Source organism: Garra rufa, chromosome 14 (assembly GCF_049309525.1).
Source record: "Garra rufa chromosome 14, GarRuf1.0, whole genome shotgun sequence".
NCBI classification, from domain to species: Eukaryota; Metazoa; Chordata; class Actinopteri; order Cypriniformes; family Cyprinidae; genus Garra; species Garra rufa.
In genome coordinates, this window is record NC_133374.1 from 31,745,144 (window position 1) to 31,763,667 (window position 18,524).

Below are 18,524 nucleotides of genomic sequence, written 5' to 3' on the forward strand. Positions count from 1 at the left end.
CCATTATATGGCTGACAGACTGCACTGGTTTTAGCTAAAAATCTTCGTTTGTGTTCCACTGAAGAAACAAAGTCACCTACAACTTGGATGCCTTGGGGGTAAGCAGATAAACATAACATTTTCATTTTTGGGTGAACTATCCCTTTAATTCATCTCAGTGGATCTGCAGTGTATTTGCCACTCCGTAAACTTTAGTGTAAAGATATAGTGGAGTTCATTTGGAATTATTCAGCCTTTAAGAACAAGCAGAAGCCACTTCCGGCATCTTCAGAAGTGGGCAGAACTGATGTGCAAACAGCAGTCTCATTGGCTGGCACTCAACTATTACCAACATTGTTTTTATGTCAGCAAATCAGAGTAAACACAGACAACAAGATTAATATTCATTAACCCAGCTCATCAGATCTTACTGCATTTTATACTTTTATTTGTACCAACAATGTCTCAAGCACCACCACCAGTCCTAAGTTCAGTTAAAATGACAAATATGCATTCATACAATTTCATTCATAATGTGTGTAGAGGGTTGCCTAGTTCTGATTCTATACTGCTGATAGAATACACACATGACTTAATATTTTGTTGGTATTCTTCACTGAAAAGGATTTAGCAGTACTGTTTTACTTGGCCACAGCAGTATTTCACAGTAAAAAAGCTATCTTAAAAACAAAAACTAGGCAACTGTCTGTTAGTCAATGCAGTGAATCCTGATTTGAACCCTTTCCAAAATCTGCATGGGGAAAACTTTTGACCTCATGCAAAATTCCAGATTGCGTGGATTCCTATTATCATGAATGGATTTCACCTGTGAAAATTCATCCAACGATGGTAAATGTTACCGCACCTTTGGCCAACATCCTAAATCATAACTTAACTGATTTGAAACAGGCAACACAAACAGAAACTCCCCACAACACACAAAACAGTGCTACTCACATAAAACGCATCAGACATGCATCTCACAATTGATTCTATTACAGTTTGGCGTAGTATGTTGTTATTGATGCAATTCACTTAAAAAATACATATCAGACACATATTCGGTATATATTAAATATTTAATTAGATTAAATATTTATGTGTATATGTATACAACTTTTATTGAATATATTATACTGAACTATTTTTATTGATTGTTTTCTGTATTCAATGATGGATGTTTATTTATAGTTAAAAATTTCATTTCTGTAATTTAGAATTCTGAGAGATTTGCACAGTGCATTCTGGGATTATTTTCACTGTGAAGGATACATTTATCATTGTCTAGTGAAGTTTAGTGGGTGAAATCTATCTATTTCAATAGGAATCTATGCAATCTAGAATTTCGCATTAGGACAAAATATCCCTTATGCGATTACATGAGGTTTGTAAGTGATGAGGGTTTGCAGGATGTTTTTTTTTATCCCCACCCAGAATAATCTGCCAGAATTCTAAAAAAAAAAACATGTTACAGATTTTTGGTCAGACTGCTCAGCACTAGTGTGAGGTGTGAATAATACATTGCTACACTATTGACAATAGACAATTGACCTTTTTGGCCCACAAAATTTTGCAGAAATATTAAAAAGAAGCTTTATTTTAAACAGCCGCCATGCCTGGATTGGATTTTGGAGCATAGCTAATGGATCATTACCCTATTTCTACATTTTATAATAATAATAATGTCATCAAAACTATCCTACATTTCAGATGCATCCAAATTGCCACCGTTTGTCTAAGATTCCTCTGGTTGTTTTTCTCTGCCAACATCATGCATGCCTCCAGGAATGTTGGACACTTGTTGGCTGTGTTTCCCTTACTATCTGGTTTATTCATCCATTTCAAAAAATAAATAAGTACATAGATTTTTATATTTACTTTTGTTTTTTTATTCAAACAAAATGATTTGTTTGAAGTGATATACATTTATAATATATAATTCTAAAATCTAGGGCCCCCTAATAGTCGACCAACTGTTGACGAGAAGAGGCTCGCTTAGTGGCAAAAAAAAAAAAAATATATATATATATATACTTAAAATACTCCATCATTTTTGGTCATACAGATAAAAGTAATACATCTTTTGAATCTGTTAGGACTCTACGTTTATTTGTGTACACTCAGAATAGCAACGAAATGTTGCGCTTTTGTAAAATAATTAAAGCAAACAGGATGCATTTTCTGCCGTCTCTGCCTCTGTGAGATTGAGTGCGAAACTTCGAAACTCTGTGTATACTTGCCTTACAGACATGAAAAATATATCTATAGAGAGTGAAATGTCTACTTTTAAATGAATGAATTATGAGATCCATATAAAAAATGCATACTGGCGTATCACTACTGCAGAGATGATAAGTCAATCTCTTAAGCCGAAAACAAAGAAAGCACTAGTTTATCAATAAATTATTAAAACGTTAATGCAGTCACTCTTAAAAATAAAGGTGCTTTAGTGATAGTGATGCCATAGAAGAACCATTTTTGGCTCCACAAAGAACCATCTCTTTCTTACCTTTTTATAATCTAAAGAACTTTCTGTCGCTACAAAGAACCTTTTGTAAAACAGAAAGGTTCTTCAGATGTTAAATGGAACCATTTTGACAAAAAAGGTTCTTCTATGGCATCGTGAAGCACCTTTATTTTGAAAAGTGTTTCTGGTTTTCCTTGACACATTCATAATTATTATATCTGCCGGTGCACTGTGGTAAGCTTTTTTTTGCGCGCGCTTGAGTGCTTATTAGGCTATTTAGGCATTTAAAGACTCATTATTATGATTCATATGGTTTATTAATAAACGTCCGACTAATAGTCGACTATTGCTTAAAATGAACGACTACTAGTCGACCAGAACAAGCTGTAGTCGAGGGCAGCCCTGCTTAAATCTAAAATAAATTTGACCAATTTTATTTTTGTATTCATAAAGAACTCCAAACATTTAAAAAGCCTCAGATGAAAAGGTTTTTAAAATCCCCAAAACATCAGTTCAGTCAAGTGTGTCCAACTGCTGCCGGGTAGCGTTTACACCGCCACGGTCCTTCACTCCGGCCTCTGTCTGGGTCTCAGAGGTCACACAGGAGGAAAATACATTAACTGTAAGCATAAGACCCCACTTGTTACCTTGTGTCAGAGGTCATGACACGCCATCGTAGATAGAGCCATCCGTTCTGGTTAATCCCTGTGACCTCTCGAAAGACAGTAGGGTTCCTTAGGCGGATTACGCAGGGTCAGGGACCTTGAGAGCGGGATGATACGCCTGCTTCTAGGCTACTCGTCCTACAGAAGCCAAAGCTCCAGGCCTAGATGGAGGTCTAGGAGCTTAGCCTCTCGTCTCCTCTCCACGGCCAAAGCCACAGCATCTGGGAAATGTGGAGGGGCGTATGGGGTGGGAAATTGATCCTGGGCTGATTAGTATGCAGACCCATCACCTTGCCTCCTCCCCATCTCTTCCTCTGCCTCCTCCTCGTCCTCTTCTCTTGCTCCTCTCCCATCAGTCAGAAGCAGACTGAGAGAGTGTTGTGGACAACTGCCCGGACGCCTCATACATATTAAATCCTAGCTATTATTTATATCATGTCTTTCTCTTGCTCTCTCGCGCTCACTCTCTCTCTTCTTAACCCTCTTCTTAACACTTACCAACAAGCTTTTCGCACTTCCTCTATTTCTCATTCCTCTTTCAGCATCTCTGGTTCTTTGCAGATCTCTGGTTTTCAAACAAATCGTTCTTTTGGGTTCTTATAATGGCTGCCAGGAGGTAATTAAGAAATGCTCAAAATTAAGGACAAAAAAAAAAAAAAAGAAATGCTTATGTATATTCAGCATAATTAATGTCTTAATATGCTGATTTGCTGTTGAAGAAATATCATTTGTAACATTATAATTATTTAAATTATTTTATCTGTCACATCCGTGCTGAACAGAAGTATTAATTTCATTTTTTTCTTTGTCGCGCCATGAACGCTCCTGTGTCAAGTTAAACACAGTTAAACTTAAGTGTCTCGAGACACATGTGTTTTATTCCATTTCACTGCGTCTAGCTGATTTCGAATGCAAGATCATGTCCTGTGTGAACGGCCCCTGACACACGCTACTACAGGACGCCACACTTACTGAGAGCATCGGCACAGAATGAGTAAAGAGCCGTTCACACAGGACGTGTTCTTGTGTTCAAAAACAGCAAGACGGAGCGTAACAATGCGGGTGTCTCGAGACATGCTTTTCAAAGTTTCACTGTTTTAACTTGACACGGCCTCTTAGAAGCGCAGCACCCGTGGTACAAGACACAGTTTGAGATAAACATATTCTAAAGATTTTATTATGCATTTTTTTTTTTTTTTTGGTATTTTGTGGAATTTAAAAGCGAAGGTAGATAGCCATTAATTAATTAATGCTTAATGTTATAATAATATATAACATAACTTTAAATATACTGATTAAATCAAGAGACTTTTTCTTTGGAGATTTTCAGATTATAATAAAAAAATAATAAAATGGTTATTAGAATGTTAAAAAAAATGTAGGTTAAAGACTGTGCTTTTTACATTTACAGTTAAAGTCAAAAGTTTACATACACCTTGCAGAATCTGCAAAATGTTAATTATTTTTACCAAAATAAGCAGGATCATATAAAATGCATGTTATTTTTTGTTTAGTACTGACCTGAATACGATATTTCACATAAGACGTTTACAAGAGAAAATAATAGCTGTTCTTCAGAAAAATCCTTTAGCTCTCACAAATTCTTTGGTTTTCCAACATTTTTGTGTATTTGAACCCTGTCCAACAATTACTGTATGATTTTGAGATCTTTTCACACTGAGGACAACTGAGGGACTTATATGCAACTATTGCAGAAGGCTCAAACACTCATTAACAATTATCACTAAACAAAAAATCAGCTGTGGATCATTCAGGTTAGAACACAGTATTAAGAATATCAAGTGTATGTAAACTTTTGAACCGGGTCATTTTTATAAATGCAACTATTATTTTCTCTTGTGGACTATATGTAAACATCTTTTATGTGAAATAACGTACTCAGGTCAGTGCTAAATAATAAAAATAACATGCATTTTGTATGATCCCTCTTATTTTGCTAAAGAATTAACATTTTGAAGAGTCTGCAACTGTGACTTCAAAATCATTTTAAATAAAAAAAATATTTTTTTATAATATCTTGATAAGATGAAGTTATGCAAGTGTTGACTCAAATTAATCAACCATTTGTTGAAACTGGTTCCTTCGGATTCTGATTCATTGGGGTACATCAGACTTCAAAATGCTGATCTAGACCCAATAGTCTATATGCTTTTATGCAATATGCTTTTTCACAATTACGTTTATTCTTACAAACCGAGTGTCCTCCGGTGGATTCTTTTAATTAACATTTCTCAAAAGCTCTCGCATACACATTTGGTGTCTCCTTACGTCCAAACATCATCCCATCAGCATTATTCCGGCAAGCTAAACAACCCTCTCCAAAGCATTGTGGGCCAGATTAAGTTCTCCAAGTCAGGCCCACCTGTCTGCTGGATTTACCTCCACCTTTACCTCTCAATTAGTCGACACGGGCTTAACACCCCAGACTCTTCACAATTCATCCCTCAACTGATCCCCAATTACACAGCCCTGCTCTTTACTTCACCGTCTATCCCCTCTCTTTTCTGCTCTTCCCTCTGTTTGCATGCAACCTGCCTTGCACACACACATTAGTGTCCTTGACGGCCAGAGGAAAATCCTTTAAAATCCCTCCGTAAATGGATCTAATCCCATAATAAATGGCTTTGTCCCACAGACAAGGGTGTGAGGGAGAAACCGGCCTTTTATCAAGATACTGTAGAATGAAATCTGACCCACACAGATTACTTTTTTATAGATCCAGGAGTCGCAGAAATGCAAATTACACTTTTTTTAAGCCTTACTAGTTAAGCAAAGTAGTAAGGGAATATATCAGTATATATATATATATATATATATATATATATATATATATATATATATATATATATATATGTCAGTGGTATGCGGTGGTGTTCTGTAATGAGGAGACAAAATCCTCAAGGTTTTTTTTTTTTTTTTTGGTTAAATAAACATTACTTACACTTTCAGAAAAAGAGAAAAAATCAGTTTTATATTTTTTCATTTACAAAATAATCAATATCCTATTTATTAAAGACAAGTATGAATTTCATCAAGTGTTTTTAAGCATTTTACATTTATTCCAAAAAATAACTTAAGGCATTAACAATTTAAAAAATATATTTTATTTGTGAACTTATGTTCAGTTTTTATTTTTAATAGTTAACTTTTAACTATTCTTGAATTTTTCGGATTAGCCATCAAAGCTCAGTAAATCTTGGTCAGAGACACTGAGATTTACTTTGAATTTCACCAAGCTGATTACTTACCAAAAGCTTGTGTTTTCATGTAATTTCAAGCCTTATTGTGGCATAAAAGTGGTTATATCTAAGTGTGTGAGTTGTTTACTTACCTTTTCAAATGAGTCTTCCTATTAACGCCATTATATTGTTCATTTAGACTAATTCACGAATGCAGAACGGCTCAGCAGCCGGCACAGAATTGGACTTAGAATGCGGAATCCTTGGGTACAAATCCTGTGAAAAACATGACTGACAATGAAAGAGCTGAAAGATACGAAATCGAAAAACAAGCTAAAACGGCATGCTTGCGATTGCGTTTTTATGTCACATTCGCTTTTGTTCATACTATGGGGTAGATTTAGGTGTATTGCAGATGGTACATTTTTTTTAAACATCATGAACCGTTAGAGTTATAGCACCACTCAACAGACATTTCAAGTCAAAACTTGATTTGTAACATTGTTAGGTCTACACATAGTCAGTTTGTTTTATGAAGCTCACCTGTTTTGAGTTTCTTATACATTTTGTAAAATGCATGCAGCAGGTAGAATATTCAGTCTAGGTCATAGTACACTATAATTAATGTTTTATGTGTAGCATTGCTTTTATCTCTCTCTGATGTTTTCTTCCCCCAGTGTAAGGGTTTAGTAGTGCGTGTGTGTGTACGCTTACACATTACAAATGTAGGAACAGCTATAGACGAGCTTGTGTTTTTCAAGGTCTCTCATTGGCTGTTAGCCAATATGTTGTGATCTATGTCATGTTTCTTATATGAATGTTACCCTGTATTGATCTGCGTGCGTGTGTATTTATGTGTATCCGCATACTCAGGTTGAGTTGACTGGCAGTAGCGTGTTCGATTACATCCACCCTGCGGATCATGTTGAGATGGCAGAGCGTCTTGGCATTAGGCCACACCTCCGGGCAGAGGCAGGCTGTCAAACGTCCCATGAGAGCGCTTCAAGCTCCGCCTCCACATCCTCACTGGCCGGCACTCCAGAACCAGGTAACACGCCTTCAGAGCTCTAGCTTTATTCAACTCTCATTTGTCCTCCATTTTTTGACAGAATCCAGATATTCAAAAATTATACCAACTTTCAGAACTCAAAACCAATGAATAACTTTTTGTCATCAATAAGATACATGCATTAAAACGACCACCCACATACACTGTTTGGTGTTGGCACACCGATACCCTTCAGATCTTGTGCTGATCCAGGGCAGAACACCAGCCGCTCTGCAGGAAAGTGCTGTTTCTCATTTTCAAGAGGGTATTTGCATAGAAGGCTTGAAGCACAGCAGTAAAAACCGCTTGTTTCATTCTAAGGGTCAGAGAGAGGCTGGAAAATGATCATGGAAAAACTAAATTATGACTGCTTTTGTTAAAGAAAAAGATATTAAAATGATACTGAAATGTCCTCTATTCCTTCATACTGGTTGTTTTGAACAGTCTTGACCCAAACTAATGAGAAAACTATTTTACATTTGAGCAAATTGTTATTCATTTTAAGTCATGCAAATGTACAATTTGTAGACAAAAAAAAAGCATAAAGGTCCAGCTAAACTTTGTACAAATAAAAAAACGGCACAAACAAGATCATATAAATTTGCATGAATTTGCCAAAACACAAAATAGTTCCTTAGCTCCTACCCTAATTAAACACAACTTAATCAGTTAATCAAAGTCTTCAGACTCACTAGAAACTAATAAGCAAGTGTGTTGGAGCTATAATATGCGGGACACTGGCCCTCCAGGAGTAGAATTAGATACCTCTGGTCTAGCTGTTAATTTCTCTGGAAAGTTAAATATTCTTTAAAGGGTGGATATCTGTGTGATGTGTGTGTGTGTGTGTGTTTTCTCCTGTAGCACCATCTAGTCCCTGTTCTCCAGTCCGTGAGTTATCAGAACGTGGCTTCTTCATCAGGATGAAATCCACCCTCACTAAGCGTGGCCTCCACGTTAAATCCTCGGGCTATAAAGTGAGTCCCTCATGTGAGACACACGGTCTTGTGTGTTAAATTGTGACACATTTGAATAAATGTCTGTTATGGAAGTCCATTTCTGCCATTGAATAAAGAATAAATGGTATCACATTTCTGAGAAAATAAAAGTCAATTCTGAGTTACTTCTCAGAATTGCATAATATAAAGTCAGAATTTCAGGATATAAACTCATAGCTCTGACTTTTTTTCACAATTCTGATTTAACTTGCAATTGTGTGTTATAAAGTCAGAATTATAATTCTGAGATAAAAGTAACATTTGTGACATATAAACAATTCTGAGAAAAGTCTGAATTTTATATTTTAAGTTAGAGTTTATATCTTGCAACTGTTACTTTTTTCTCAGAATTGCGAGTTTATATCTCACAATTCTGACTTTATAACACAATTGCAAGTTAAGTCAGAATTGTGAGATATAAACTCGCAATTCTGAGAAAAAAGTAACAGTTGCAAGATGTCTCAAAATTCTGACTTGCAATTGTGTTATGAAGTCAAAATTGCAAGATATACTGTAAACTTGCAATTCTGAGGAAACAAATAAACAGTTGCGAGATATAAACTCAATTCTGAGAAAAGTCTTTATTTTAAGTCTGAGTTTATATCTCGCAACTGTTACTTTTTTCTCAGAATTGCTAGTTTATATCTCACAATTCTGACTTAACTTGCAATTATGTTATAAAGTCAAAATATATAAACTAGCAATTCTGAAAAAAAATAGTAATAGTTGCAAGATATAAACTCACAATTCGAGAAAAGTCTGAATTTTATATTTTAAGTCTGAGTTTATATCTCGCAACTGTTACTTTTTTCTCAGAATTGCTCATTTATGTCTCACAATTCTGACTTAACTCACAATTGTGTTATAAAGTCAAAATTGCAAGATATGAACTAGCAGTTCTGAGAAAAATTGTAACAGCTGCGAGTTTTAAACTCACAATTCTGAGAAAAGTCAGAATTTTATTTTTTAAGTCTGAGTTGTTATCTCACAACTGTTACTTTTTTTCTCAGAATCGCTCATTTATATCTCTCAGTTTGACTTAACTCGCAATTGTGTTTTAAAGTCAAAATATATAAACTAGCAATTCTGAAAAAAAAAATAGTAATAGTTGCAAGATATAAATTCACAATTCGAGAAAAGTCTGAATTTTATATTTTAAGTCTGAGATTATATCTCGCAGCTGTTACTTTTTTCTCAGAATTGCTCATTTATGTCTCACAATTCTGACTTAACTCACAATTGTGTTTTAAAGTCAGAATTGCAAGATATAAACTAGCAATTCTGAGAAAAAAAGTAATGGTTGCAAGATATAAAACTTACAATTCTGAGAAAAGTCTTTATTATATATATATATATATATATATATATATATATATATATATATATATATTTTTTTTTTTATATATATATCTCGCAACTGTAACTTTTGCTAGCTCTTAGTTTATATCTCACAATTCTTAACTTGCAATTGTTATGAAATCAGAATTGCAAGATATAAACTAGCAATTCTGAGGAAAAAAAGGTAAGAGTACAGAATTGCTCATTTGTGCCCTTTCAATTCTGACTTAACTCGCAAAGTGTGTTATAAAGTCAGAATTGCAAGATATAAAAAAGTTTTAAAAAAGTAACAGTTGCCAGCTATAAACTAAATTCTAAAAAAAAGTATGAATTTATTATTTTAAGTCTGAGTTTATATCTCACAACTTACTTTTTTCTCAGAATTGCTCATTAATATATGCTCATAAATAATTCTGACTTAACTCACAAATGTGAGTTGATATCACACAATTCTGAGAAAAAAAGTGAATTATGAGATGTAAACTCTCTATTGTGAGAAATTCAGTCAGAATTTTGAGAAGTCGCAATTACCTTACCTTATTTTTTATTCAGTGGCGCAAATGGGGTTCCATAGTTAATACATCTGTTTAGAGAAGCACAAAGACTTGCATGCCATCAAACTCTCAGATTTTGTTTTACAAAGAGTAGTTCTAATGTCTATTTCATTTAATTGTGAATAATACTCTCCAACCATTAAGTAGCGGGCTTATGAAACATGGTTGGGAACCGCTGGACAAGCATATTAGCATTTACCCATTTTTTTATGATTGACTGATTTCATAAACTCAACTGCTCATTTGATTTCTTATCAGGTGATTCATGTGACAGGTCGGATTCGGTGTCGACCAGCCCTGGTGCCAGGCTCCTCCCGCACCCTGCATCGGCCAATGGGATTGGTTGCTTTGGCTCACACACTTCCACCCTCCACGCTCAATGAAGTGCGCATGGAAAGTCACATGTTTGTCTTCAGAGTCAACATGGACCTGCAGGTCACCTACTGTGAGAACAGGTCAGAACCTCCCAGCATGCCTTTTAGTCTCAGTTACAATATCTGCTACCTTTGCCATAATGTTTGCCTATAATTAGTGTAAATAATAATCGGTCAACTGATTATCGGCACCGATAATAATTTTTATAGTTATCATTATTGGTCACATTTTCAAAAACCGATTTGCCGATATAATAACGTAAAAGCATTTAAAGAAAGTTTTTGTCAAAGCTCTTATCATTGATTTTCATTTTTACACCAGACATATATATCGGTTCAAAATATCGGTTATCAGTCTACTTGATCTGTAATTATCGGCCCTGAAAACACATATTAGTCGACCCCTAGTGCCAAATGTTGCACCAAAAATACGTCTCAAACCAGTGTTTTAAACAGTGTACTTGTATGGATTGTGTAGGATTTCAGAGTATATGGACCTGAGCCCAGCTGAGGTAGTTGGACATACCTGCTATCACTTCATCCATGCAGAAGACCTGGACACCATCAGGCAGAGCCATGAAGATTGTAAGCCTGTCAGATTTTGTGATCTATTTGCCACCCCATCTCTAAAAAAAGCTTATTACACATCACACATCTCTCTCAAAGTTGTATATTATATAAAAGAAATCATATTCATGTACTTTTATTTATTTATTAGTAAATGTTTATGTCATGAACTCACACTGTTGCACTTTATTTTGTTATAATGACCAACAAACTTAGCTTTTACCCAGAAATACAAAGAGCTTTAGTGAGGGTGGCAGCATAAAAGGTGGATAATAAAAGTAATGGAATGAAAACATAACATTTATTTTAGTTCATCATTAAAGAACGGCTGTACCTGTTTTGTTAGAGCCTGAAGCTGCTGTTTACATTTTGACAACAGCGCCCCCTAGCCATATAAACAAATTGTGTAGCTCTTCTCCACATTTTAAATGCATCTTTTGTTAGCCATCTCATGTGGTTTTTGCATTTTACATACTAACATTTAATCAGACTCATTTAACTCTATATGCATTTTAAATCTCTCTTAGTGCTGCGGAAAGGGCAGGTTGTGACGGGGTATTATCGCTGGCTGCAGAGGAGAGGAGGGTATCTGTGGATTCAGTCGTGTGCCACCGTGTCCATTAACCACAAAGCGCCCCATGAGCGTAACGTCATCTGGGTCAACTATGTGCTCAGGTCAGCTTCTTAGTGACCTTGTGTGTGTTTGTGTTTTTGAGTGTTGTGCTACAGTATAAAAAATGGTAATGTGCTGAGAGTTTCCACCAAGGCCCTCGCAAGCGCTCTTCCTCTCCATCTGTCTCCAGTAATCTTCATCACACAAGCGCACACACGTTCAAAGAAGTCAGACAAAAACAAGAAAAAAAATGGCTGAATTTCAGTGATAATTGGACTGGTGATATATAATTACACCAAATGGATGTCAAAATTTTCTGGCTGAATGGTGTTTTAGTTAATTAGCTTTGTAATTACGATAGCTAATTAACTTCTATAGCACCCTGCTGGAGCCATGTTCATGTTCAGAAGGGCTTTTCTAGTGTGTGTATCTCTGTGTGTATGTGTGTTTGGAAGCGGTATCAGTGAGGACCTCTCTTACCATGCTGTTAATCTCTATGAGGAGGAAACTATAGCTGTTTTCCAAAATTTAGTGAACTGTGTTGTTGCCTACTGGTAAGGAAGCTTCCTGTGACTGATTTGGAACGTTCTACATAGTCAACAAAGGTCATTTAGACCTTAGACAGAAGAATAGCACTTCTGCTGCACAGCACATGATAAATTCTGTTTACAGTTGATCCTAATAGAGTTTGCCATTAGCACATGACACAATAAGTATAAAATATATACACTACCAGTCAAATGTTTTACGGCAAAAACAGTAAAAGTGTTTAAACATTTTTACTATTTTAAATAACTGTCTCTATTTGAATATATTTTAAAATGTAATGTATTTCTGTGATTAAACTAAATTTTCAGCATCATTACTCCAGTCTTCAGGGTCAGTGATCCTTCAGAATCATTCTAATAAGCTGATTTGCTTATTTGCATTTGCTTACTTGTTCAAGAAACATTTTATTATCAATATTTAAAACAGTTGAGTACATTTTTTCAGAATTCTTTGAAAAGATCCAAAGATCCAAAGATCCAAAGCTTAATCGTCGCATTAAGCCATATTGCAATTCTTGTCTTTCCATCCCCAAATTTAAAGCCTCCTGAAATCAAAATTAAGACGTTTAAAAATTAATACAATAAGTCTTTTCAAGGACCTGTGGAAACCGCTTTCAATAATTTAAAATAAGATGGCAAAAAAGACAAAAAAAAAAAAAAAAGTTACAACAAGGTAAAAAAACGCATAGACACACACACTATGTCACACCATGTCTTATACTATGTATAATTTGCCAAATAATTTACTACAAAGTTGCGATGAAACAAAAGTAGCATCAGCGTTTAATGTTTACATCCCCATTTCAAATTCTGCAAAATGTTATTTTACCCAAATAAGAGGCATCATACAAAATGCATGTCATCCTGAATAAGATATTTCACATAAAAGATGTTTACATATAGTCCACAAGAGAAAATAAAAAAAATGACCCTGTGTTGTTACAGTACCTGAATGATCCACAGCTATGTTTTTTGTTTGGTGATAGTTGTTCATGAGTCCCTTGTTTGTCCTGAACAGTTAAATTGCCTGCTGTTCTTTAGAAAAATCCTTCAGGTCCCATAAATTCTTTGGTTTTCCAGCATTTTTGTATATTTTCCAACAATGACTGTATGATTTTGAGATATATCTTTTCACACTGAGGTCAACTGAGGGACTCATATGCAACTATTACAAAACATTTGAACTCTCTGATGCTCCAGAAGGAAAAACCTTGCATTAAGAGCTGGGGGTGAAAACTTTTTTGGGGGGTGAAAACTTTTTTAAACTTTTATTTTGTCTTCTGGGAAACATGTAACTATCTTCTGCAGCCTCTGAAGGGCTGTACTAAATGAAAAAAATATAATATTTAGGCAAAATAAGAAAAATGTTCACATCTCCATTCTGTTCAAACGTTTTCAACCCCTGGGTCTTAATGCATATTTTTTCCTTCTGGAGCATCAGTGAGCGTCTGTGAGTCCCTCAGTTGTCCTCAATGTGAAAACATGGATCTTAAAATCATACAGTCGATTGACTGAATGATGCCCTAAAGTGCTGTCTAGGTAGGCAGCTCACATATGTTTGGGAAAAGTATGAGAGTATATGAGATCTCAGTACTATCCAAGTTAGCATTTGTACAACTTCCTGTTGTGTGATTCAGCCTTACTAAATGATTGGAGACCGCTCTGTTAACCTGTGGCGCAGAGTTTAGCATTTAGACTGTTAAATGTGTAAAGCTCCCAAAGGTAAACTGCTCACACTCTTTCATCTGTATTTTCAGTCGACCAGAGCTGGCAGACATGCCTCTGGACTTATTACAACTCCCAGAAAGCCTGAGGGCAGAGCGGCTTCAAGCAAGCTCCTCCCCACGCGACACTTCTCCAAAGGCACAAGGTATGCTTTTAGCCCCATGCGCAATTATCCATACACACACTGGTAATACATTACTCAACAGCCCAAATGAGCAGAGTTTTCTTTACTACAGGCTCCACGGGGACACAGCCATTGAAAGGCAGGACCGAAACAGACCACAAAGGAAAGGAAGCCTTCTCGCACACTGCTGCGAGCCAATCAGAGAACGCCAGGAAGAGATCGCACCATTCTGATGCTGAAAGTGGTCCTCCTGAGGTGAGGAGGCGGGTGGAGGTTTTCCGGCAAAGAGAGGACAGCCCATGTACCTCCTCGGACCAAGCCAGTGACAGCGAGGTGGAAGATGATGATGAGAGAGAAAGCGAGTGGGACCACATCCCCACCAGCAAACGGGTGAAGAGTGAAGAGGGGCCATTGAAACAAGGCAACGGGGCAAATGGAACAGGTAAGATCCACAACGGCCGTGCAGTGATCCAGCATCTTAAGAGTGTGGTGACCAGTTCCGGGTCAAATATTAAGACTGAACAAGAAGTGATGGGAACAAGTGTAGGCGCAAGTTCTGGGAGGCGCTGGAGCCAAGCTCAGCCCAGCAGTGGAGGAACCAATGGCAGCAGTCCACCTTCCCAACCTCAAAACTCCACCCCAACAGAAGCTCCATCCAAGGGTCTGTTTAACCCACCCTCCCCAACCCTGTCGTCACCCATCTCTGCCTCGTCCCTGCCCAGGGATGATCGGTCCATCCATGGAGGCCGTGCTCCTGACTTCGAACTACTGCAGAGACTAACTGCAAGTGGGGCTGCAGGACGTGTGCTCTTTCACCCCCTGGCTCTCGGCCCACAGGGGCCTCAGAGTCTCTACGCTCCCAGCACTATTCGCTACGCCCCACCTGAGATGCCTACAGCTCACGCCGAAGTGCACCGCTCAGACCATGTGGCTAAAACTCCCGCTTTCTTTCCTCACCTGCAAAGGATCGCATCTCTGCCTCCCTTCAGTGGCTTTTCTCCAGCTGAACCCACTTTTCCTCCAACTCTGCCCTTCTGTATGAACGGACTAAGGGGGACAGCAGGGACAGATGAGGATTGAGGGACAAAAAGAGAAAAAAAATCTAAAGAGAGGTGGAAGAGGTCGTAGAGGACAGGGCACAACATTGAGAGAGGAACTACAGAAGAACTTGGGGTTTTTCAAACAGTCTTCCTAGCATCCTCTCAAGACTTTTTCTCTGTTAATTTGTTAGTGTGTCTTCCTCTCTCTGGACAAGCAGTCAAAGCCATAATGAACATTATGAAGGACATCATGCAACTTACACAAAAGGGCCATCCTTGAGGCCTAAACCACTGGAAATACAGGGAAGGACTAGGAAGGAAAGTCAAGGACATTGTCCTGGGTCCTTTTATGGGGGTTGTGTACAAAGATCCTCTTTGGCCCCTAGGGAACTGGGCCCACCTATACATTTTTTCCAAGTACCCATGAATTTAAGAAACCACACAGGAATATGCAAGTATGGACAAAAGCAGAATGGCGGCAATTGCCAAATAAGACATTCCTAAGGAAACAACACATAAGAAAGCACAGTCCACAGGTCCCTGACTGACAGAGGGGTCGTACTGAAAATAAAGATTAGAACTTTTGAACAGTGTAGAATTTTCATTTTTGTATTAAAAAAAGAATTGTCTTTAAACATCTAAAAAGAATCAATTGAAAAATGAATAATTCAAGGTCATAGCCATATATAGATAACACCGAGTTGAGAGACTCCATACTTGCAAATGCTCCAAAAGATTTTTTTTTCCACAAGTCATGGACTAATCTTCTTATAAGAAATTTTGGGGGTTTTGGGGGGTGGTGGGGATGGTTAAGTGTGTCTATTTGTCATGTATCATGTCCAAGCACTTATAGTATATTGTTGCATACCTGTAGCACTTCATCCATGGCCAGACATTCTAGTTCTCCTACTGTAAAAACCACAAATTAAGTTTACAATAGATGTGCCAGAAATGTGCCGATGATTCCGGAAACTGAATTGTGACTGAAGGTGTAATGTTTTATTTTAAAATGAAATTCCCACTGGACGAATATATGACCTGGACATGTTTATGACAAGGTTTGTGATTTCACTCCAAAATCCGAAAAAATTACATATATTTTGCCTGTGTTATGACATTATTGAAATGTAAATTAAGCACATTCACTACAAATTCTCATTACTGTAATGCAAAAAGTACTTACATTTAAGGTGTGTTCACATTTGTATTTCAGTTCGTTTGGTTCATTAGGTCCAGACCAAAAAGGGAAATTATACATATGGTCCTGGTCCGCTTAGCATTCAAACTGGCATTTTTGACAGTAAACCTAAAGATCCCGAACCTAAAGGCATAGTGATACATTCACAGCTTGATTGGTTGGGTTGGCGATATTTCGTGACGGAACTCACCGAACACTCCAAACAAAAAGAAAAGGTGCATTCACTTTAAGTCAGATACACCTAATGCCATCTGCTGGACTAACTCATTGTTGCGTAGATATGATTTTATTTTCACCACCAGAGCTCATAAAAGTCATTTTACCTCCTCGTTGCTCTATGTTTGCCCTATGTTTGCCCTCTGCTCATTTGTTCCCTTTGTGAAATCATGTCGCATACCATCAAATCTTGTCAGTACTTCCTGTTTTTGGTTTGTTTAGAAGTATTTGGAGTTCATATTTCTTTCAAACCGCACCAGAGTTCATTTGGAAGCGGATCATAGCCCGCTTGTTTGGTGCACCCCAGGGTTTGGATGGCAGCATTCACACTTACTTAAATGATCCGCACTAACAGAGCAACCACACTAGAGTTTGTTTTAATCAAACCAAACATGCCAAGTGTGAGCACACGTTTAGTAAAAAAAAAAAAAAAAGAATGTGCCTAAATTTCATTAAAGTAATACCACACTGCAAAAGTTTTAATGGTCCTAAAAATAGTTCTTTTTTTGGATTTTGGGGTAAAATATTACCTTTGACATTGTGAGATTCACCCCACTATGTAAGGCTAAGGCACACTGTTCCAAAACCTAGTGAGCTGCGTAGCATTGTAAGGCATCTTACACGGTCCTGATGTAAGACATAGACAGTAAATATGAGATACCTTATTTTGGCCAGATCCTAAGGTCTCATTTTATTGTACATCCCAAAACACATTGCAGCAGTGTTTGTGTATCTAATGTATTCTCTGAACTTAAAGTATTGTTAGCTTAGAAACATGCTAACATCAAATTATTGGAATCAAAGTGTCAAAAAGCGAGGCAGCTCACTAGAATTTGGAGTCAGGGTGTAAAACAATAAGGTCAATGTAGTTTAAAGATGTAAAAATAAATGAAACCGAATGGGTACCTTTCATGAGGATGAATAGATGACAAAAAATGCAAACCCTTTCAGGTTGTAGTTTTATGAACAAATGTGGATGTTGTAAGTGGACCACAAAAACTATATTAAGTTCTGGTAACTGATGAAACCACACTGAAGATAACGGGATGTGGTTAAAGCAGTAACTAATTACAAGAGTACAGATACAAGATTCACCATGTGAACATTTTGTAGGTTTTTTGTTGTTTTTGTGTATGCAGGTTTCTCTGCCCATGCAGTATTACCAGATATGATGGTTTTCAGTAGCACTAAACGATATGAGATGGTTTTTATTTGTATTTGTGATTGAGGGTGAATGTGTAAATAGTTGAGAGAATCAGTCCTGAAACATCAGCACGAGTTGGTGTTCCCTTAACCTTTACCATCACTGTGATTCTAACTTCTTTATGATGAGATGTTTGTGAAAATACAGCACCATGAGCATTAAATGAAAATGATACACTGTAAAAATGATTATTATGATAATCCAAACCACAATAATAAACTCTATTCCAATAATGGAGCATATCTTTGTGCTGTAATTTTGTCCTTTGCATATTCAAACTTGACCTGTCAAGATGCATCAGGTTTGACGTCAATGACACCAAATGCCAGTGGTTCATGAATAAAGAAATTAAAAGGCTTGGAACGACATGAAGGTGAATAAATGATGACAATTGAAACAAATTAAAATTCTGTCAACATTTATACAGACTGAATAAAACATTTTACTGGTTTACATATTATGAATAAATGTCTATATACTAGTCACTATTTTTACAGTGCAAAAGAAATTCAAAAAGCACTGCTAAGTATCAGTAGATTATCAGTCTGGCCGATATTAAGCATTTTTATGGTTATCGGTATCATTTTCAAAACCGATTTGCCAATAAAATCACTCAAAAGCATGTAAAAACGTTTTTGTCAAGAGCCCTTGTTATTGTTTATTTTAACA

At 36.7% G+C, this 18,524-nt stretch overlaps 1 protein-coding gene across 1 annotated transcript in view; it reads left to right on the forward strand.

Annotated features, from left to right (window-relative positions):
- The window catches only part of npas1 (neuronal PAS domain protein 1), a 30,004-nt gene extending 11,930 nt beyond the window's left edge, over positions 1–18,074 (forward strand). The window contains exons 4-10 of the mRNA XM_073817369.1: positions 7,185–7,359; positions 8,221–8,333; positions 10,505–10,701; positions 11,099–11,205; positions 11,715–11,862; positions 14,106–14,218; positions 14,310–18,074. Coding sequence (XP_073673470.1) covers positions 7,185–7,359; positions 8,221–8,333; positions 10,505–10,701; positions 11,099–11,205; positions 11,715–11,862; positions 14,106–14,218; positions 14,310–15,277 — 1,821 coding nt within the window. The 3' untranslated portion in view covers positions 15,278–18,074. The remainder of the gene's footprint in view (positions 1–7,184; positions 7,360–8,220; positions 8,334–10,504; positions 10,702–11,098; positions 11,206–11,714; positions 11,863–14,105; positions 14,219–14,309) is intronic.
- Positions 18,075–18,524: the final 450 nt, after the last annotated feature.